This window comes from Corvus cornix, chromosome 13 (genome assembly GCF_000738735.6).
Source record: "Corvus cornix cornix isolate S_Up_H32 chromosome 13, ASM73873v5, whole genome shotgun sequence".
In the NCBI taxonomy this organism is placed as follows: Eukaryota; Metazoa; Chordata; class Aves; order Passeriformes; family Corvidae; genus Corvus; species Corvus cornix.
The window spans coordinates 785,229-807,704 of record NC_046343.1 but is presented as its reverse complement, the minus strand read 5'-3'; the positions used below and the strand labels follow the sequence as shown (position 1 = coordinate 807,704).

The 22,476-nt window shown below is 50.1% G+C and overlaps 1 protein-coding gene across 1 annotated transcript; it reads right to left on the bottom strand.

Annotated features, from left to right (window-relative positions):
* Positions 1–16,652: 16,652 nt before the first annotated feature.
* GRXCR2 (glutaredoxin and cysteine rich domain containing 2) lies at positions 16,653–22,189 on the bottom strand. Its single transcript, XM_010399860.4, has 3 exons — positions 21,809–22,189; positions 20,105–20,320; positions 16,653–19,097 (listed from the first exon to the last, which is right to left on the bottom strand). Exons 1-3 carry the CDS (start codon positions 22,151–22,153, stop codon positions 18,918–18,920), a joined length of 741 nt encoding a protein of 246 aa, XP_010398162.1. The 5' UTR covers positions 22,154–22,189; the 3' UTR covers positions 16,653–18,917.
* Positions 22,190–22,476: the final 287 nt, after the last annotated feature.

Here is a 22,476-nt window from a genome sequence, read left to right as displayed (position 1 = left end):
TCAGCACCTTTAAGACCTGAGTTCTAAAGAGTGCAGGAGATCCAGGCTGGGCTGCCAGGCCCTTTATCTGGGCACTTTGGTGCCTCAGTCAACGCAAACAGCAGCTTGGTGGCATCAGATGGGCAGAGAGTGTCCTGGCTTAACTGGCCTCTTGCCTGTGCCCAGCTCCTGCCCACAGCGTCAGCTGGTTCGGGCTCTGGGCCAGACCAGGTTCCAGCCAGGAGCTCAGGTGAGCAGTTTATTCCCTGGGAACAAAAACAAAGCAAAGCTTCAGTCACATTCAGCAAAAAGATTTGACTGTGTAAAGAACCACGGGGCAAGAGACCCAGAAGCAGCAAACGCTGTGTGAAGTTTGTTTTGAAGAGGCCGGAGCGTGACCGCAGGCACCCACGGGGTGTCCGGCCGAGGGGAGAGGCACAGGCAGCCCGGGGGGGTCAGACGTTCCCGCAGCCAAATGCCCCGGGCTCCCTGTGCCGGGCGCTCCCGGCTGCGCAGGGCACCCGGACCGCTTCAGAGCAGGCAGCTGATAAATATTAAACCAGGTAATGCTCCAAATCCTGCCACTCCTACTGGAATGTTTGTCCCATTAGCGAGACAGACAGGAAACAATTTACAAAACAACAAATAAACACAGCAAAAAATCACACAGAGCTGAAAGCTGGGAACAAGGAGCTTAAATTATGGGTTTAGATCACGGCACAGCTACCCTGAGCTGAATTAATTGGTGTACTCGGAGCTGCCAGCTGCTGTCAGGGTGGGAATGAGCAGCAGGGCTGAGGAGGGCAACCTTCTAGCAGCACTTTACTGGGACCAGCAGAGCTGCTGCGGCACCGGCCGGGCCAGGCTCGGCCCTCGGACAGCACCGTGTCCACCCCGGCCACGCCGGCCCCTCAGCCGTGCGCTGGTTCCCCCTCCTCCTCCCGGTTCACTCCCTGCTCCTCTGTCCCAGCGTGATCCAGCTGCATTTCCTGCACGGTGATTTTGTGTCACATTTTGTTTCACACCTTCTGTTCCCCTCTGCTCCCAGTTCCCAGAGCTCCCCCTCCCCGTCCCAGCCCATCTTGGAGCTCCACCACAGCAGCTCCTTCCATTCTGACACTGGTTGTGTTGCCGGTAAATATCTACAGCAGAAACCTGTTCCTAGGGAAACTGTTCTCCTGGGAGCCAGCTGTCGGCAGTGCTGCTCCAGCGACACACATGCCGCGGTTCTGGGCGAGTAGAGCCGCGCCTGTCACAGTGGCAGGGGCTGGGGCTCACAGCCTTTATCCAGATTTGTGCTGGCTCCTCCTGCCCCAGCCCAGGTGGGATGTTTAATACACCGGTGCGACTTTACAGTGAATAGGGGAGGCACCACCCATAGGCTCCTGGAGAAGGGGAGTGAAGAGCTGAGGGGAAAACAGTACAGGATGCGGAGAGGGGACATCAGATCAGTTCATTTCCCATGACAATGTTTATCTTTATCTTGGTAGGCCAGTATGCAACAGGAAGGAACACACAGACACACACAGAGAAAAAACCAAAGGCGAGTTACTCCTGACAAACGTTAGAGATGGGTGAAGCTATAACCTCTCACTGGGACAGGCCAGCGCTGGACACGGTGACGCCGCGCACGCTCCCCAGGGCACACGGCCATCCACCCCACGTCTCCACCACTGCTGCTCCAACAGGAGCTCCTCAGCTCCCAGGGAAACAGGGACACCCTGGAGCAGGGGGATGACCTCAGCTCCAGCACAGGACACGGCCCTTGAAGACCTTCACCAGAGCAGTGCCGGAGCGGCCAGAGCTGCTCCCCCAGACCCAGGGAGCCCCGGGGGACGAGCTGAGGCAGCCCCAGCACCCTGCCCACGCTCCCTGGTCTCTCCAGGAGCACTGCCCTCCCAGGAGAAGCCCTCGCCTCCTGTTCCTGGCTCCAAGCAGGATGCAGATGGGTAACTTGGGCTCTGGAGAAGAGTATGGATTTATTGAACTTTTATTATTCATAAACCGACTTTGGGGCTAGGGGCAGACACAAATGCTTCCTCACCCTAATTCCAAAATCCAGAGTGATGTGAGACTAAGAATGCCAGTCCTAAAACTATACATAGCACTTCAAATAGAAGCAATTTGATAATTTCCTTGGGCACACAAAGCAGCAACTCAATAAAAATAAATATGCTAATGAATGTATTTAGTCTTGGCCATTACATTTCATAAATATTTACTGGTCAGTATTCAGAGTCCCAATTCACAAGAATCAGTTACCAACCAAAACAAGTAGGAAGGGAAGTGTTTGGTTCTGCTGTGGCAATACAAAATAGGCCCATTCCTATGGACCCTGTCCAGGCTGCACAGGCCACACCTCCATAGGGAGAAGTCTTCTCTTCTTCCAGCTGGGCATATTAAACTCTTTGACTTCAATAAAAGGATACCAGTGAAGTTCAGCCATGGAATTCTGAAGGCAATGAAGAAATGCAGAACCAAGGAAACTCAAGGCAAATACATTTTCTTCTGCAAGAGCAGAGAAAATAGGTTTTAGAGGTTTATTAGGAGGTAATCAATAGCCATTTACTCTTGTTCTGGAGCTAATTTAAGAGTTGACCAAATCTTCCCTCCACAGATAACCCCTGAAGATACTCCTTTTCAGTAAAAATCCTTAGACAGAACCAATATCTTATTTTAACCTGAAGGCTGAGCCGTTGTTCCTCACAGGGCTTTGGGTGTGTGAGGATGAACATCCCAGGAATGCCCCTGGCATTTCTGCTGTAATGAAGGAAAGGAATATTGAAGTGAAAATGCCGTCAGGGGACCATGAGGGGGAATTCTTCTTTTCCAGGACTCATCTGTGGAGGAAGGAGGAACTACCAGCCCATGTACTATTAATTACAGCAAAGTGTAGGCTGAATCCAAGGGTTTGTTTGCCTGGGGGTGTCACAGGGCTCAGCCTTCGCCCACATCAGGCTGCAGAGAGCCCCACAGCCAGGCACTTCCCTATGCTGCAAGCAATTGGAATTCTACCTTCTGAACAAAGCAAGAGAGGAGCAGCTTTGTATTTGGTGAAAAGCAAAAAGCACTCCCTTTAGGTAGGAAAACTCACACCATCCCTCACTCTCCCATTTTTTTCAGCTTGGTCTGTGCACTGAGACTGTGATTTGCCAGCCCTACCCCTAATGCTTGGCCAGATCTCATGGGCTGGAGCAAGCCTGGAGCTCAGCTGTAACCAGGTGGGGCGAGGCTGGCCCTCATGTGCTCTCTGTTTGTCAAGATAAAAGAAAAGGGAGTTCTCAGTTTCAGTCACTGTGAGAGGAGGTAGAAAAAGACAATTTAACAAATAGGTCAAGAAAATTTCTACTCACATCTCTAAAAAAATAAACCAAAACCAGACAAGCTGTTTTGTATCTGTAAAAACCAGCTCCTCCTCCATGCCTGTTCTCTGCAGAAGGCAACAAGCAAGTACCTCAGTCCATTAGTCTAAACTGGACATGCCCCTGTTTACAGGAGAAAGCACTAATTGACATCAGTGAAGCCTCACAGGTTTGCCAAGGGAGTTACTTATGGAATCAATCATGTTTGCAGTGTGACAACTCCTTTTTCTTCTATTTCTCCTCACAGAGCTGCAGACATCCAGGCAAAACGGTGTTGAGGAGGAAAAGGGGAACGAGGGGACTCCATTAAACGAATGAAATAGGAAAGGGCAGGTAAAGTCATTACCTGGTGTCTTTTCATCAAGGCACAACTAAATCAAAGCCTAATCAATATATTTCTTTCAGCTAAAGTTCAAACACAAATCTCAGCCCCAGGAGACCGGGCTTGAGGGAGCTAAATTTACACTGCTCAGAGGGCAATGATGCACTTGCAATGCAGAACACACATCACCTGCCCATTAAACTCTGCACCTGCACAGCTGCAGCTAAAAGCTTCCCTGATGGACAGCCCATGGAGCAGAGTCCTGGAGGAGGCACTCAGCTCCTGCAAGAGGCATCCTGCCATCCGTGCCCTCACCCAGCCCTCGCTGCTCTGAGAGACAGGGACAGCCCGCAGGGACAGGGCCCGGCAGGTCCTCAGCGCAGGAACAGCTCCAGGTAACCCCTCCAGTGAGGGCCCCCCAGGCACACTGTCCCAGGGTGGCAGGATCACGAGGGAAACACAAACCAGCAGCCTCAGAGCTTCCAGCGACTCCAGCTCGCTGAGCAGCCCACATTTGTACCTGGAATATCTGCCAGGAGCTGGACTGGACTCTCAGGTGACGGGGACAGGGAGCACATCCCACACCTGTAACACACCCCACACCTTTACCAGACCATGTGGGGTTTCAATAAGGGGTTCAGGGCTGCACAGGGCCAGCACCAGCAGCCTGAAGTGAGCGCAGCAAAGACAATGCATCATGGAGCACCCTCGTCACCACAGCCAGCACAGCCCAGGGCCATCTTCCCCAGGCCAGCAGAACATTTTGTGCTGTCTCTGGACAGAGCACCCAACACCTTTCCTTCCTCTTGTAACCAGGACAAAACATTGTTCAGGTCAATGTTTATTATTTGAGCTCAGCATTTAACAAACACCACATCCTGCAGTCAATTGCCACCTCCGTGTGTTGAAGTCAAGCAAAAGAACCTGAAAAGGAAACCAAGTGAAAATGGTAGAAATGTTGGAGCACTTACAGGGGATAAATAAGTATCAACATAGCAGAGGTGACCTCCTACAAAAGGCTTCTTTATTGTGTGGCCTTAACTTGGGTCAGAACTGCTCTCACAACTTGTCACCTGTCCTGCTCCACCCTGGCAGGGAGCTCCTAACTTGGACATGTACAAGTGAATTCAGCCACTTTGTAATAAAGTTTTAAAAACTTCCACACACAGCACTGATGTGCAGGGTCATCCCTACCCCTCCTGGGCTGGAAACTTTGCCCAGACTTTGCCTGCAGATCCCAGAGCCTCCTTCACCCTCTCAGAAGGAAGTCACACTCTCACCAGTAGATCCAGACTGGGCTGTGCTGGTAGCTGGGATTTACTGACATATCTGCTGTGACTTGTGAATTATTCACAAAGTAAGTTTTTGGCAATAATGTGGGTGCACATAATTCATTAATACCTGTTCTGAACAAGTAATAAAAAATAAATATAAATGCTGTAATTTCCACCCAAATGCACTATGACTTCTACAAAAAGTAGGCAGGAGAACTTTTTCTAATATATTTTTAATCAGAGTTGGAATAAAATAAGAGAAATGTGACAAATATGAGGAGTTGTGAAATGGCATTGGTATTCATTAGGCATTTAAAAACCCTCACCCTACCCGGAGAATGGGCTCATGCCTCAGTTACAAAAATAATGATTAAAAAATCAGTGCCTTTGGTGTCCTTGAAGAGTTTTACGAAGCATAACTGTCCCCTCTCTTTCTATAAAATACAGATATTTAATCTGGACTGTGTAAATACATGAACTTTATCATAGCCATTCACAAAATTTAATATTCATACAGTATTTTCTCCTGCTTGTCATGCAGCTCATCCCCTACTCCATTTCCTGTGCCCTCACACTGCTGCTTCCCACTGAGCCCTGACTCCCTTATCTCCTCCGAGCTCTCCGAACAGATGGATGCAGCAGTGTAGTGCTGTCAGGATCAAGGAGATAAAGCAGGAACCCGGGCTCGGCTCTGCAAGCAGCATCTTCACACATTCCAGCCAGTTACAGCAGGTGCAAGAAAAGCAGTGCCTGTTGGTCAGGCCAGCAGGAGGGAGGCAGGTCAAGGGTGGAAGATAAGGAGTGAACGGAAGCCAGGGAACATTTATCAATCACTGCTGTTCTTGCAACGTATATTCCAAAACTTTAAATATCATCACCGTGCTGCCACTGATTGCATTTGGGTAACATGTGCCTCAAACTATGGCCGAGCCAGGGAAGGACCCCTGTGGAACAGCTTGGGAGGAATGTGATGCCCAGATCCAGCTGCTGCCTGAGGGAGAGGGGTGCTATGGAGGCGAGAGACCACACATCTCACCAGGCCTGGTGTGCTTGTATTTCCCTCTTCCACAGACCTGCGGACACAGCCAAAATTGCTGAGGGATCTCTGCAGCCCTGTAGACACCATGAGTGGGTTTCACCCACATCTGATCCGTGGCTCACACAACACAGCTGCCACTGCTCCTGCTTCCCTTTTGAAGCCACAACACGCAGATCTCGGGGCTACAAGAACCAAGCAAATGAACAACCAGCTGTGGAAATGAAGCACATTTCCATCAGCAGCTCAGGGCACAGACTCCAACATCAGCTGCAGAAGCACCAATGAGAGGTTGGGGCCATCAGGCCCTGCACCAGCAGAGAGGAGTGTCCACAGGGCCAAGGGAGTGTCCAAAGGACCGCAGGAATATCCACAGGACTGTGGAAATGTCCAAAGGACTGCAGGAATTTCTGCAGTGACCATGGGAATGTCCACAGGGACCACGGGTGCTGCCAGGCTCTGGGATCCTACACCTGCCCACTCAGTGGGAAAACAGACAGGACGTTGCTACAGCCACTTAAAAACAAAACCAAATCAAACCAAACTTCAACAGAATTAACCACTTGGTCCCCATGCACAGCTAGAGTGGCACCAGGCATGACCTGAACCGTGGACATCTCAGTTCATCTGAAAAACACACGTCTCCGTTAGATAACTAAAAAATGATAAATGATGGTACATCCAGGTTCATTAAAGTCTCACAGTACATAAGATTCACGAGCTCAGCCACAAACAGGCCATATTTTCAGGCACATACAGGTGCTTTCATTCATCTGAAACAAGAGACAAACTGGAAGCAGGGTGGAAAGAAAAACAAAATAAAGGGACAAAAGACCACTCTTAGTTTCTCATTAAAAATGTTTCATTAAATATCCCTTCCTTCTTCTCCTGCTCCTTTTCCAGGAGGTGTAAATCTTAAACAGTCTGCACAGCATGACCTGAGCCCCCAAATCTCTTCAAAGCACAAGCTTCCAGAGAGCAAGACTTCCACTGAACCCCGTTTCACAGGGAACACTGCAGGAGATGTGGCTGTTAGATCCGGTTTGTCAGCAGAACATGGCTCCCTGAAATGAAAGGCCTTGGAATACTGGTTCCCCCGGGATGCTCCACGGAGAGCTTGTATCCTTCTTCATGACTCTGACTGAGACAGAACTACTGAAGTGCCAGAACTGCTGGAGGAGAAGTGACTGGGGCTGCTGTAAATACATCCGGCTGCAAAAACCATCTAACTGCTGGAGAAAGATGCATGACATGATATAAATTCCCAGGGCCCAGTTTTGACTATTTCAGAGTAAAGGTGCTATAGAACCACAAATTGTTATTACAGTGTTAGCTGGTACAACGAGGCATTAGGAAGAAGAACTGCCTCAGTGCCTGGGGGAAATCAGGAATGAGAATGAATTACAGAAACTGATACAGTTATACATGCTCTATATACTGTTCTAAAATGTATTTGAAACAAAATGATTACCATAATAAAAGTAAATCCATTTCTGTTCTGCTTATTCTCTGTAGACAAAAGAAAGGGTCAAACATTTTTTTTCAACAATTAAAAGATGTAAAGAATCAGGACTCAAAACATCAATTTAATTTTGAGCACAGATAATCCAGTGATTTGAAAAAAATAGAATCTAATTCAGGGAAGAAAATCTAGTAATAAATTACTTACCTTCCTCACACCTTGTTTCCAAAACTGACTGTGTGAGTTTCCAACACACAGCTGCCTGTCTCTGAGAAGTCTGGCCTAAGAAACAGGGACAGAGCAGAACACCCTTTCCTTTTCTGTCTACTTAGTAAATATTGAGTAAACTCTACATAAGAAAGTTGGTGTTCGATCCCTGAGAAGGGGATTCATCTCTTTACATATTTTGCATGACAATCCCAAAGGCAAACATAAGGAACACCAGCGCAATGAAGGGCTCTAATGTCCCCTCCCAGGGCCAGCACTGCCAGAGGTCCAGCGGGACAGGGTCTGTTCCCAGAGGGGACACGGCTGACAGGGGACACCCCCAGAGCCGTCTCCAGCACCACGAGAGCCAACGACCCCCATGAAACACACCCAGCAATTCAGAACCCTCAGGACACTGTCCCACCCCAGCCAGAGAGAGGCCGTGGGGACAGCGAGGACAGGACCCCGCTCCTGTCCCCTGGCACACAGGAACCCAGCAGCACCAGTGCCCTCGGTGGCCACAGCTCTGCATCATTCCTGTCTGTGCCAGGGCTGAGAACACAAACACAGGGACTGCACCGGGCTGCAGGAGGGACAGCAGCACAAAACACCCACCCCTGCACCCAGCTGCTCTGCCAGGTGCTTATTTATTTATTCAGTCTTCAGTGCCACCAGTGCAGGGGACAGAAGAGGGAGGCTCAGGGAAGGTATTGACCCCACATTGATCCCCATGGCAAGCAGCTGGCAGTGCCCCAGCGCTACAACACAGGCACCGGGAGAAGTCTATTAATGAGCTCCAACTACTAAATTATTGACTAGTTAAGTACTGCAAATTTGGTCTAATTGTTTTCATGATGGGAGTTTAATTAAAGTGTCTTTTGTATAAAAAGTCTAGCAATATCCTTGTTCAGATAGTGTCAGGGAGAGTTTCCAAAGCCTGCCTGCCTTTCAAAACCAAATTAAAAGTTACATCCAGTGCAAAGCTCTTCAAAAGAGGGAGCTTTTGTGTGGGAGAGCACTTTAATTCCCAGCTCCAGCTCACAAGTCCTGCTCCTGAACCATGTGCACCTCTCCCCATCAGGGACACATCTCATCCTGCACCCACCATGCTGTAGACTGCAGCTCCCTCGGGCCACGGGCAATGAGGGAAGTGCTGGGCAGTCATGGAAATCTGATGGCAACGGAGGGATACAAAATGAAGAAGTGAAGAAAGCTTCCCAGAAAGGAGGGGGAAAGCAGTCAAACCAAAACACCAAGGGACAGAAAATGATGCCAAGAATTCAAGCTGCACACAATTCTCCACTGCAGAAAGACAGGTATTACCTGCCCAGACACACAGAAATTTGCCAGTCCACAACTTCAGCACAAATCCAGGCAGTTACAGCAGAGTTTGGCCACTGACTTTCCCTTTGGTTTGGCACGGACAGCTCTTCCCAGATCCCTCCCTGGCACCACGGACCTGCCCAAGTGAGCTCGTACCCAACACAGCACACGTGTTTAGGGCAAACACAGGTGCATTACTCCAGGAATTGTCCCTAACCCAAACACAGACACATGCAAGCAGAGGGGAGCAGCTGACAGGACACTCTGGTTTGATATTGCAGCAGTGAAGGCCAGGAGCCCCAGAGCTCTCCCAAGCTGCATCCCCACAGCAGCGCTGGAGAACACTGGAACAGTGGCAGGAGCTCAGACAAGACAGTAACACTGGTGCTTCCCGGCCTCCAGATACACAGATATGCCTCATCATGCCTTGTCCACGGCTTATAATTTATTTATGGTAATGTCTATTTGCTACTAGATATTTCCAGACATATATATGCCCTGCTTGGAAGCAGAAGAAATCAAGAATTCGCTTTGCAAGAATATGGAGCACTTGGCAGCACCACATCCACATTTATTTAGGACAAAATAACACCTGCCACTAAGAGGAAGAACTATGCTGTGGTTAAGGTGACTGTTTGGAAGTAAGCAAGTGTCACTTCAATTGCCCCAGTTCCATCAGGGACACCAGGAAGGTCGCAGTCTCCACTCCCTGACTTGCAGTTCTTTAGCTGAAAATAACAAAGGATGTAACTGTCAATCCTAAACTGGATAAACTCATCCACGGATGAGGGTCTGCTCAGTGCCTAAGCCACTGGTCCTTGCAGGGACTGGGTTAGTGGTTTGGCCTTTTTCAGCATATTGGTCTACAAAGCAGCTGGGCTGAAGCCAGCACGGTTATAACCTGACAGAGCATTCCCATCAGGAGCATCCCATGGGGTGTATCCGGACTCTGCAGCTCCCAGGGTCACACGAGCAAACCACCTGTGATAACACACACGGGGCCAACTGAGGAGCAGAGCTGTCTCCTTCTCTTCACGCTTTTAGTGCCCTGAAGAGTTCCCGGAGGCTGCCCTTGGAACCTGCCCAGCAGCAAGAAGTAGGGGAGAAGGACAAGTTTCTGTGCTATGCTCAGGTTACATCCTTCTCTCAATGTCGTTCTCTCTTTAAGGGCACAGTGTACAATTTTCCCATGAACTGGGGAATCAGGACCACGAACTGGGGGCTCCTCATTGTGTGTTTCCTTGTTTCTCTCCAGTGCAATCATACAGGCGTGTGTTGCTGATGCTACCTACACCCTTTGCATCACTCCTTCATCTATTCACACGTGAATGTCACTGTACATTGCTATGTGCTGAAATTTCACGCCTGTTTTTCCAGCCAGCAGGTGCTCGATCCAGTTACCTCCAGGGACTCTTGTGGAGGTGACAGGGGTGTGCTGTGCACCCCTGGCTATCCCTGAGCCGACCTGGGCAGGGCAGGTGAGCGGCCCCGGTGCCCAGAGCACCTCTGGAGACAGCTGGGCCCCAGCAAGTGTTAGGGGCAGTGTGAGGGAACCTGCTGGGCTGCACTCACACTCAGCAGCCTCTGCCCTCCCACAGCCCCTGAGCGCGGGGCTGACACCCAGCGTGGACAACGGCCCAGCACAAGCTGCGGGAGCTGCACACCAGGACACTGACCTTCCCAAAATAAAAAGCCTTGAAAACAGGGCATGAGTGAGTGACCAGCTGCAGTATTTAAAGTCTCTACACCAACAGCAATGCAGTTCTGGAAGCCCCAGTAAGAACAGAGGGCTCCAGCAAGCTTTTGAAACCAAACAGTTTAAAAAGCCAGAGGAACGTGTCCAGCATCCCAGTGTCGGCTTTCAATAATGCCTGAGCCACAAGGGATTTAATTTTATCTGAAGTTGTTGGGTTTTTTTCTTAAACACCCTCAGAGATTTCTGAAGTCATGTGGACCTTGCTGGACAACCCTGCCACGCTTCCCAGGGAATAGCACCAGGCAAAAGCAATGACGAATTACAAGAGACACCAGAACAAAGTAGGAATTAATGGGGTTGACATCAGCTGGAAATAAATCTTTTTCTTAAAGACAGTCACATGTATCACATACCTGCTCATTTCAAAGCTACAGGAATGAGAAATTCCACTCTGATCCTGCTGTAAATGTGCATCCAGACATTTCTGAGTTCCGCTCTGCACAAGTGCATGACCTCCAGGCAAAGCCCTGTGGCAGCTCATGCCTCTGGGGCACAGCAGGCACCCACAGAGGAAAGGAAATGGTTTGGGAAGGAGCATGCTCCATGCCAAGGGCTGGCAAGCAGGAGGGAGCTGATAATTTTTAAACTTCTGTCCAAGCATCTGCTGGTAGACACGAGAGCAAAGCGGAGGCTCTGCCTCACCTGCTGTGCAGCACAGCGGGCAGCCTGCTCTGGCTGCAGAGCAGCACAGAAAATTAATTTCCAGCAATTATTTGTGCTCTGGCCAAAGAACCCGACCTCGCGTGTGAACGAGCCAGAGGAGAGCTACAGGACACCTACAGCTGCTGCTCCAAATGCATTCAAGGGCCCAAGAAATCTTATTCAAACCCCTCTCACTCCAAGCATTTAAAAGGCAACAGAAAGCCATTTTTGAGGGTCTGGGCCTGCAGCAGCAGCCCTGAGCAGGCACAGGGTTCTGCTGCCCAGTGCCCAGCACTCCCCAGGCTGGGTTCTCCCAGCTCCGAACCAGTTCTCTCAGGGAACCGAGTGACCAGCCCAACACACAGGCTCAGCTTTAGTTTAATGCTGTCCCCACCCCAGCTGCTATTCCCAGGCTCGCTCTGCAGGCGAACACACTGTGCACGAGATTTACAGAGCAGTCCTGTCTCATCACACACGTTTTTTCTATTGAGTTGGACTCAGTGACAAGGACAAAACTATCTATTAGGAAACAAATTACAGTTATTTAGTACTTCTAAAAAACGGCTGGCTTTTAGAATCACTTTGCCTTTTAATATTTAATGACCCAGATCAAGAACAGAACGCTCCCAGAGGAGCAGCCAGCTGGCAGGCAGCCCAGGGGAAAGACTTCTCTGGGATCATGGAGCACCTTCTCGAACAGCTGCGTTTGTGGGATCCGGGAAGTGAAACTTCATTGGGTTTGGTTTCTGAACTGAAACAAACACATCATGTGGATAACATGAAGTATCTCCATGAGCACAGAGCAGGAGTGTGCTCGGGAAGAGCCGTTTCCTGCACCTGCAGAGAACAGCAGCACTGACGTGCAGCATTCTGCTCTGGGCACCCTCGCTCACTCACAAACAGCGCAAGTCTGGCTTCAAAAACCACCATTAAACCCGAGCTGAAAGCCAGGAGACATCTCTAAGTGCATGACAGAGAATTTAGGGGCTAAAACTCTGGGGATTAAAGCATTGAGGACTAAAAATATAATGTCTGTGTGTTGCTATTTCATCCCAAATGGGTATTTGATTGCAGTTCCCGTAGTAGGAAGAAAGTGGGTTGTATGCCCCCAAAGTCCTACAGCACGTGGTGCCACAACTGTTAATACATCCTAGACATTGCATAGGCTGCTGTAGAGCACCATCCTGTGTAAGAAATGCATGCACAAAACAGGGCTTCTGAGGATGAACAGTCTGGTTGCGAGATTACAAAACTCTGGCCAGGAATGAGGCACAGAAGGCTACAGGGACCTTACTCCCTATTGCAAAAGGCAATTAACATTCACCTGGATAACAAACTCCGTATTGTAAAGCACAAGACAATTTACTGATCTCAAATAATACTAAAACATTACTGTGACATACATACTAATACAAGTGCCAGGCTAAAGAAATACTGCCACCAGCCTGCTATGAAAGAGAACATTAAGTTTTAGGAAAGGCAGAGAAATTGCATTTTAAGGCTAACACAGTTGCATAGTGCAATTACGATGTGCAATCACAGGTGCTCCAAAACTCTGATATAACAAAATCCTGATGTAAAAGGAATCTTGGGTTCTAAGCTAAAAAGGCTGACAACTCCAGAAAAAACTGTTCAGTAACCTAGCTCTATTATTTTTCCTTGTTGCAGAATACAAGTTGATCAAAAAAGCACAAGGTTTCCAAGGCCTGTTCTACACCAGAATTGGAGGCTTCTCCACTGTGTGTTGCTTTGAAATGGCAGTAGTGGCATAATTACATTATCGATGTAACTTGCACTCTCCGAGGCCCAATCATGTGAAACAAAGAACCATTTACATAAATCTTCCACTAAATAGCAGGCTCTATTACCCCAGTATTTAAACAGAAGTAGACTCAATTTCCTACACGGAACTGCAAAAGAAATAACAAGTCTCCAAGCAGATGTAATGTCTCGGAGAATGTCCAGCCAGGCACGGCCACCCACAAGGTCCCGTCCCCGGGGAAGCCAGAGCTTAGAGCAGCAATGCCCTCGGCCCGTGCCGCTCGCCCCGGGCGGGCGCGGGGCTGGCCGGGCACGGGCTGCGAGCCGGACGGGCGGCAGCGACCGCGGGCAGCGGGACTGGAGCTCGGGCAGCCTGAGCCTCAGAGCCGCCGGGGCAGGGCCGGCACCGCCCCAGTCCCCGCTGCCCCGGCCCCGCAGCCCAGCCCAGCCCAGCTCCCAGCTCCCCGCTGCCCCGGCCCCCCAGCCCAGCTCCCCGCTGCCCCGGCCCCCGCCGATCCCGGCCCCAGCCCCCAGCCCAGCTCCCCGCCGCCCCGGCCCCGCCGATCCCGGCCCCAGCCCCCCAGCCCAGCTCCCCGCTGCCCCGGCCCCGCCGATCCCGGCCCCAGCCCCCCAGCCCAGCTCCCCGCTGCCCCGGCCCCGCCGATCCCGGCCCCAGCCCCCCAGCCCAGCTCCCCGCTGCCCCGGCCCCGCCGATCCCGCCCCAGCCCCCAGCCCAGCTCCCCGCTGCCCCGGCCCCGCCGATCCCGGCCCCAGCCCAGCTCTCCGCCGCCCCGGCCCCGCCGGTTCCCCCTCCCCTCGCTCCCCGGCACCGCCCGGGCAGTGGCGCCACCGTGCGGCCGTTCCGCAGCACCGCGCGGGCGGGCCCGGCCTGTCCTGGCCCAGGGACCCCAGAGAGGGACCCCCAGAGAGGGACCCCCAGAGAGGGACCCCAGAGGGGACCCCCAGAGAGGGACTCCGAGCCCAGGGACCCCGGGCAGGCCCCCGCTCCCTCGGCCGCCTCAAACCCCCCGCCCGCCCGCAGCCGCATCCCCGGCCCGCAGCGCCGCGCAGCCCCGCACACCATCCCTCAGAATGCCAAAGCCTGGGAACCAGGAACAGGTATCCCAACAAAGCGGGCACGCTTCTCCTAAAATCGTTAAGGAGCTCCTGTAGTAAGTTTCTTCCCAGAATGATTTGTTTATTTCAAGGATTTTTCCCCTCCATCACAATGAGCAGACCTAAAGCCACCACAAAGCTAACTTTGCCTGTAACCCACTCAGAGCTCCGAATTATTTTTCCCACCCCACTGTCAGCCTCGAGTGTTTCCTGGAAGTGTCTGAGCCCGTTTCACAGATGCAGAGCCCCAGCACAGGTCAGTTCAGGAGCACCAGCCCTCTGCACCCAGAAACCCTTGGCACCCCAGCATGGGGGTCCCGGTGGTTCCAGGGCCATCCCTCGCATTGGCTGCGGTTGGAGCATTCTCCACTTGCAAAAACCCAGCAAATAAAATTATGCCAAGAATTTCTGTGCTCTCCCTCATCTTCCGGCAAATGCATTGATCGTTTTCCACGAACAACAGCAAGCAGAATTGATCGCGTTGGTCGTTATTCTGAATCCAGGGAATTCAGACCCCGCATACCTTTGCTGGCTGGAATGTGTGCAACCATTTCTAGAAGCAGCAGTTCCCAGCAGTGTTTCTCAGAAGTTGTTGGAGGGGAATCACAGGCCACTCGGGCTGCAGAGTTCCGCAGCGGAGAGACATCACTGCAGCTCACACAGAATGGTTTGCATAAAATCAAATATATCAAAGCAATGAAGGGCTGGGTTTACATGCAAATGGAGCCCACATAAATCAAAACGACAGCCTCAAAGACTTGCAAAAATAATAATGTTTAAATTCATAAATATTCTGATTTTTTTCCTTTTTAACTGCAGGGAAATAAGGCAGTGATATTGCAAATTCAGCTGAAGCTTTCCAGATTCCTCCATTTGTTTTCTGCTTTGGAAGGGTGGTGGTTGTGAATAAATGTAAATTAAAAACCCACTGCACAGATTAGTCACTGTGATAAAGATCGATAAATACAAAACCCTTTCACATACAGACATGTGTGTTTCAAATACAGATCAATTCATCACACTTGAACTAAATGTTTTTTTCCCAGGTCATGGACTCACTTTAAAATGACCCCTGGAATCAATTAAAGGCCACCCAAAAAACCCCAAACCCCACAACGGTACTTTCCACTGTCCAAGGGACCTCTGTGCTCCATCCTTATGGATCATAAGTTGCAGCTGATACACAAAATGCTGCAGCTGAGGCCACATGTGGGATTTCTGTGGGCCAGGAGATGTCTTGGCACAAACATGCCCTTGAAGAACCCCAACAGCTTTGGCTCTGGTCTCCTCTGAGAGCTCGTCTGGTCACACCTTCCCACCCTGTTTTGCAGCATAACAACATTCCAAGGTTCCACCTGCAGAGTCACAACAGAGAGAGCCAGGGCAGGAGCCCTCCAGACAGCTTTAACCAAGGCATTTATTAGTAACTATGGGAATCACCTCTTCAATCCTACTGCGTTCTGGGTTAAAGCCAGGCAACACACTTCACCACCACGTACAAATGAGTATTCTTTTAATCTTCCAGTTCTGCACTCCTGGCTGTCACTGTCACCCCAACTACCCTTCCCAAATAGAGGCATGCATCACAGGAAACAATTCCATTTGCACTTCTGCTTTGGTTCAAACCCTTCACAATGAAGAGCACTAACTCTGCTTTGTCTTTCACTTTGAACTGCCAAACACCCGAGAAAATCAGCACGAGTAACCTGACTTCTCTTTTCCAACTTTGCTCCAAGTTTCCCCACGCATGTCTCAGAGCACATCCATCAGTTCACCATGGTGTGGCAGCCAACAACAGTCAGTGAATGAGGCTGCCCGAGCCTGCTAGAAACACAGCTCTGGAGCTCTGCAGCAGGACAAGAGAAGAAATTGTTGCTTTTTTGCTTTTGGTTCTGTTTTTTCTTTAGAGAAACCCTTAAATGCCTTTTTGCGTGCTCCTCTTCTAAGGCGAAACAAGAACAGCTGTAGAAAGTTAACAAAAACAAGAGAAATAGACTCCAGACTAAGCATCTTTGCCTGTGTTTACTGTTCAAAGTCCTGGCAGTTGTGAGGATATTTGGGTTTTTCCTTTATAAAAGAACATCACATACAGGACAGTTTGGGTTTTGGTACAGGGCACACAACCACTCCAGGGTCTGCTTCTATTATTGAGCCATTAAACACCAGAAAAAAAACAGGTGATCAATTAAACCAAAACCATGCCATCACATTTTTTAGAGATTCCTGTATTTCATCCATCATTCTCTGACAAGATGGACACTTCAGCTGACCCCACTGAGATCACATGCAGATGCCTGGTGAGTTCAGCAAGTCCAATGACATCTTTCCGGGCTTTCAGCAAACAGAAAAAGCCTGTTATTTTTTGGCAGAAGTGCAGCACATCTTCCACTCCTACCCTGACCCATAAAGTAATCCAGTTTTTAAAGATCTGACAATTTTTGATAAAAGGTTACCCAGCAGAACTTACTCTCCAGCTCCCGGGATGGCAGCAGCAGGAGCCAGGCTGCAGAGTGCAGGTTGTTGTGGCACTGCCCATCAGTCAGAGTCCTGGGCACTGCCCGGGCTGCCAGCGAGTGCCTCAGCTCTGCCCACAAGAGCTGGGCCATGGCCACAGCCAGGTTTGTGCTTCTGAGCTGCTGACAGAACCAGGCTGGAGCAGCGCAGTGCTGGGGCTCAGCTCGTGCCCTCCACCCTGTGCCACCAGCCCAGTGGGGATGGAGGGATGCCTCTGAATGCAGCAGAAATAAAACCAGCAACACGTGACAAGTGACCCACTGCCTCGACAGTCAGCTCACCACAATGCTGTAGGAAAGTTCAAATTTTTGCCACGTGGAATAAGAGCATTTATTGGGTAAATCAAGTCAGCATATTACCAAAAGTAAAAGGAGTACATTGGAAGCTGGGGAAGCAAATCCCCTTTCTCTGCTTGGTCCACAGTCTCCAGGACACTGGAACCTGTGGGGCGAGGACTGAGCAAGGGCAGAGCTCAGCTCCCGGCTGCAGGTATCGCCCCAGTGACATCTCCGCATGATGGGAACAGCTGACACAGCCAGGAGGAGTGACAGTGGTTGAGAAACATTATAATTACCAAAGAACAATAAATATTGATTTTATAAGTGCATATTTGCATCCAGTTTTATTGTAAACACTATCAGGCAATTTTGCCTGGTTACTTTTTCTTATCGTAAGCCAGCAAACTCTCCAACAAGCCCAACAAACTGAGATCAAACAGGTCATATTTGAGGGAAGAGATCTGCCTGACAGCAATTTCTGATTTGGGAAGTCTCACCTGCCCTCAGTGATACCCCAAGGACAACATTTTTCCACATTGCAGATCCCGACATGATGAATGAAACCAATCAAGTGTCTCCTGTAGATAGATGCTCTTTTTAAAAAAATAAACCCTCAGTACCCACAGCACAATTTCAGCAGAAGAAATGTGGAGGTTTAGGAGCTAAAACGGTATTATTTTGAATAATTTCAGTACTGTGGAGAAACCTTGTAACCTATCACAGGAAAAGAGAAACTTGGCCATAAATTACCCTGCCTGGGCTTGCAGCCTCAGTGTGAAGCACATGTGAGCAGCCTCTAAGTCATCGGGGTCTCAGAGGTAATATGGGAGTTAAGGCTGCACTGACATTACTCTTGAATATAAAAACTAATAAGTTAATGCTTTAGAGAGAAAATACCATTTCCCCTGCTTGCCTCAGGCTCTCACAGCCCCTGTGCTCTGTGCACCAGTGGCAGTCTGCAAAGGATCCCCATCATTGCTTCATCTCACTAATTAGAGTTTACCTGCTGCAGATTACAACATGGGATTAGTATTAAGCAAGAGCTGTCCTGCTCACCCTCAGCCCGGTCCTGAGAAGTACTGAGCAGCATCCAAGGGAGTTTTAGTTCACAGCCCTTCCTTGTAGGGAGATTAAAAACTTAATAACTTCTATTTATAATAATAAAATCACATGTGTTCTTCATACCTCCAGATTTGGGAAGGGTTTTCAATTTCCTCCATAAATCAGACCCCAAAGGAATCACTGTGTCACTGAAGCAGGTGTAAGATCAGCAAAACCTCAGGAAATGCTTGTGACCCTGCAGGGCACAGAGAAAGAACTGCAAGGGCAGTGCCGTTTTCAGTGTTCGGCAAGTCAAATCCCAGAGAGGCACTGCTGGCACAAACGGAGCACAGACCTGGACTGGAACTGACTGGCCCCAGTACCCACTGTGCAGCTGGACTGGTACCAACACCTGACACGGTGCTGACACTGCCCCAACTCCCTCTGACAGAGCACCCAGTGGGTCACACCTGGCTGTGCCAGGCACCAAGCACTCAAGGGAGGGACAGTGCCAGCACAGGGACTGTTTCAGCCCAGTTCCAGGTGCAGAGACATTTACACAGGTGCTTTACCTCCAAATGTTCCCTCTGGGTCGGGGATGCCTCTGCCCTGCATCTGGTGTCAGGGCCACGTCCACCCTGCAGACACTGGGTCAGCCCGGCTCCAACAGGCGCACAGGGCAGGCTGGAGGAATGGCTGGGAGCAGAGGTGCAGTTTCACACCCACAGTGAGATAGGTAGAGAGTGCCTTTCCCATCTTTTAAAAACTTGTCATAGTGAGACTTCTGGAAGGTGAAACAGTCGCAGGTGTTCCCCGAAGGCCGGCGGCGGCGCTGGCAGCCGGCTCAGGCAGCGCAGATGCGGCAGGGCTGCAGCCCGCTCTCGTTGCACGCCGGACACCGCAGGGCCCGGTAGGACTCCCTGAATCTGTTTGCCAGCATTGAGAACTTGCTTCCGTGGCACAGTGAGCAGGGAGCACAGCCTGAGCCTTTGCACTGCGAACAGCCGTGTTCAGCATGGCCCTCCTGAAGCAGAGAAAGGAAAAAAACCTGTTTGTGGGTGTGAGATACCAAAGTCAGGAACATTCTTGAAAGAGGGAAATCCTGTCTTCTGCTCTTTGCCATCACGGTTGCTCCTGACACACCACTCTGCCTATGACAATCAGTTCTCCACAGCAAGGACTTTGACAAAAAGGCTCCCACATGCTTGGGGACAACTTGGGAAAAAGGAGAAGTTAATGTGACTGGGCTTGTAACACAATACTCCAAATTCATCTTTCTCCTCTGCACAGCTCCACCCATCCTCCTGTCATTTCTTATCACACCATTTCCACTCTGTAGCCTCAGGTTTGAGCCACACTTCATTTCTTCAGGAATTGCTCATCACCAACATGCACACCTTCTTTCAAGCCGTCCTTTGTGCCTGCCTCTCTCCCAATGTGCCAGGCAGTCTCTTTCAAATCCCACCTTGAAATTCCTGGGAGCAGAAGGACCGTGGTGACCCACACTCAGTACAGGCCAGACTCAGTTCCATGAAACTGTATCACCTCCACATGACAACATTAGGTTTTGTGGGATCAAATCATGGTCAGACTAATGGGGATTCTGACCAACAAAGGCTCCCCCGTGAGAAAGCAAATGTAAGGCACAACCTTATTTCAGCTGATACTAAAATTTTGGCCTGAAGCAGTCTCAGCCACAGAGCAGCTGTGTTTAGCCTTGTCAGGCTGGAGAAACTCCGGCCTGCCCTTATCCCATGGGGAGGGGTGACAAGGGCTGGAGCCCAGCCAAGCTATGTAAATACCAGCCATCTCCAGGGATAGAAATCAGTGGGAGACATGAGCATCTGGAACCAGCACCTCTGCCCCCAGAGCACAGTCTCAGCACAGTGTTGGTCATTATCTCCTGAGGGAAATGAGGAACAAAGTGGTGCTTTTTATCCAAACTTAGTTAGGAGCCAGATACAGAGATGGATGGGGCTTGGGTGGTTTGACCAGGGCTAAGGGGAAAAAGCACTTTCCATTTTCTCTTACCTGCACATGCTGGATGCAAGTGACCTTATTCTCCACATCTTTTTTATGTCCACCACTAAATCTTTCTTTCCTCTCCTGGCACATGAATGTCCAGTCATTTATTCCCTCTGTCTGGATGATTCTTCTCATGAGCTCTTTCTGGTCCATCGGTGCACGGATGATTTTCAGGTTATTGGTGTAGATGATGATCTTGCCAAAATCTACAACTGGGGAAGTCTGAAGAAGGAACTTACCAGTGTCTCACCAGTATAAACTCACTCTGCAAACACTGATGGTCCCTGGGCTTCCAGAAGAGCATCCCCTCCACCAGGCCAGCTCCCATGACCACCCCCAGAGCATCCAGCAAATTGGTGGAGGTACAGCCCTAATGGGTGAATGTGTATTTTTTTTTCCTAGTCATTTTAAAGCTAAACTTGGCATGGTCAAACATTTCCCTGAGAGCAGCATTTTGCTGATCTGGTCCCTCCTCCCCCCCTCTCTGGGTGTCATATGGAGTTACTGGGGCCTATTGTTTTACACACTCTTCATATTTCACTCTGAGCAAGTGTCTGTGTCAAGAGGCCATGCAAAAGGAGATGTTCTCCTAAAAAATGCCCTGAGTCACACCAGCTGGGATGAGGTGGCTGGTGCCCTCCTGGCAGTGGGGGCACCTGCTTCCCTGTGGGGAGAAACATGAGGGGGAGGCAGGTGAGCACAAGTCCTCCCCACCTGCAGAAGGTGAGAGCCTGGTGCGTGTTACACAGACACGGTGTCTCCAAACACCAAGTGCATGGTGATGCAACACGAGCTGGTACTGGACAATGTGGGTACTCAAGGTATCTGTGGCTGGGGAGACTGGGGAGGGAGAGGAGCGTTACCCAAGAATGCAAAACAAATTAACGGGGTAGATAAGATCACAGAACTGCACTGTCTTTGGGCAGGAGAGATTCATCGTGGCCTGATGTTTTCAGGCAAACTACATGTCCAGTCTATCACCAGGTCAAATATCAGCCATCTGGGTTTCCCACACACAGCTTTGATGAGTGCCAGGAATTAACAGACTTTCAGTGTGTTCAAATCAAGGCCATAAAAAGTATTTACACATATCATGCATGTACCGCCTCTTTATTAGGACTAAAGAAACACTTCTCTATCAGTGGCATTAATTATATGTTAAGAAAATAGCCAATGAAACTAAGCTGGGATTGTCAAAGTAGCCAAAGAGGAATTCTGGCTGCCAGAGGATGCAGATACCTGGTACCTTGATGGCAGCACTGGCTTCCTGCCAGCTGAAGTCACACAACTTTAATATTTTAAATACACCTAATTAGCTTAACATGCTCCTTATAATTGACTGATCTAGATGCAGTAGGATTCCTATGCACAGATATCAATATATATGGAAATGTTCTGTTTTACCCAATGGACAGATGCAGATCAGCTCTGGGAGAAGCCAGAGCACGGCTGGAGCACAGCTGGCAGATGCTGTTCCCTCCTGCCTGCAATGCTGCAGACCCTGAGGATCCTGCCACGTGTGGCATACTCAGCATACAGAATTCCTGGAATAATGGCTGGAGATTTACAACCACCCTTCTCAAGTCCTGGCCTGACAACACAGTTTTATCTGGATGAGGTTGCAGTGTGAGGCTCCTGTCACCGTATTGCTCTGGAATGTCTTAGCCTGAGGCTGGTCCCCAGAGAGGGGACAGCCCTGGCAGCACTTACCCTGCAGTGGCTGGCGTCGGGCTGGCAGTCGCTGAGCAGGGGCGAGGTCCCCGCGAGCCCGTGTTTCTGATCCTCTCGGAGTATGCTGATCCTCTGGGCAGTCAGGGCCGTGGGCCAGTAGAACCTGTTCTCTGGCACCTCCCCGGCCCCGCAGAAATGGTCCCCTGGCTCGAAGCTCTGGCGCAGGAAGCGCCGCGAGTGCTCTTTGGCCGGGGGTTCAAGCTCCTGCCCATCTTCATAGACTTGTTTTAACACTCGGCCACTGTAGGCTGAGGAGATTTTGAACCTCACCTTGCGGGGCCGTCCCTCGTGCCGCTGGCTGAGTTTCTTCTGGGGCTCATCCATCACTGGGATTTCAAGCTGCAGGTCCTGGAGATCAGCTCCAAGAACTTTAGGTCCAAAAGAAAACACTTGCAGCTTCCCCCCACCACATGATGTATAATTCAAGGTTTCTAGTAGTTCCTCTCATCTTACAGCAAAACTGACACCACTGTATTAAATATTGATAGAAATTCACAAAGAGAAAATACCACTGGTAGTGAAGCCAAAGGCAGGTTGATGAGTGGGGGCCAGGCTGGACACCACAGGAAGAAAGGAGTTAACCTGGAAGGAGAGGATTAAATAGGAAAGTCTACCCATGTTTCCAAAACCATGCAAATGTTTCTGCA

Excerpts from the sequence above, each read along its gene's own strand:
- GRXCR2 (XM_010399860.4), bottom strand. The coding sequence starts at position 22,153 with ATGGATGAGCCCCAGAAGAAACTCAGCCAGCGGCACGAGGGACGGCCC. Across the intron at positions 20,321-21,808 it reads CCGACGCCAGCCACTGCAGG|ACTTCCCCAGTTGTAGATTT; the intron begins GTAAGTGCTGCC and ends TTCCTTCTTCAG. Across the intron at positions 19,098-20,104 it reads CTTGCATCCAGCATGTGCAG|GAGGGCCATGCTGAACACGG; the intron begins GTAAGAGAAAAT and ends TCTCTGCTTCAG.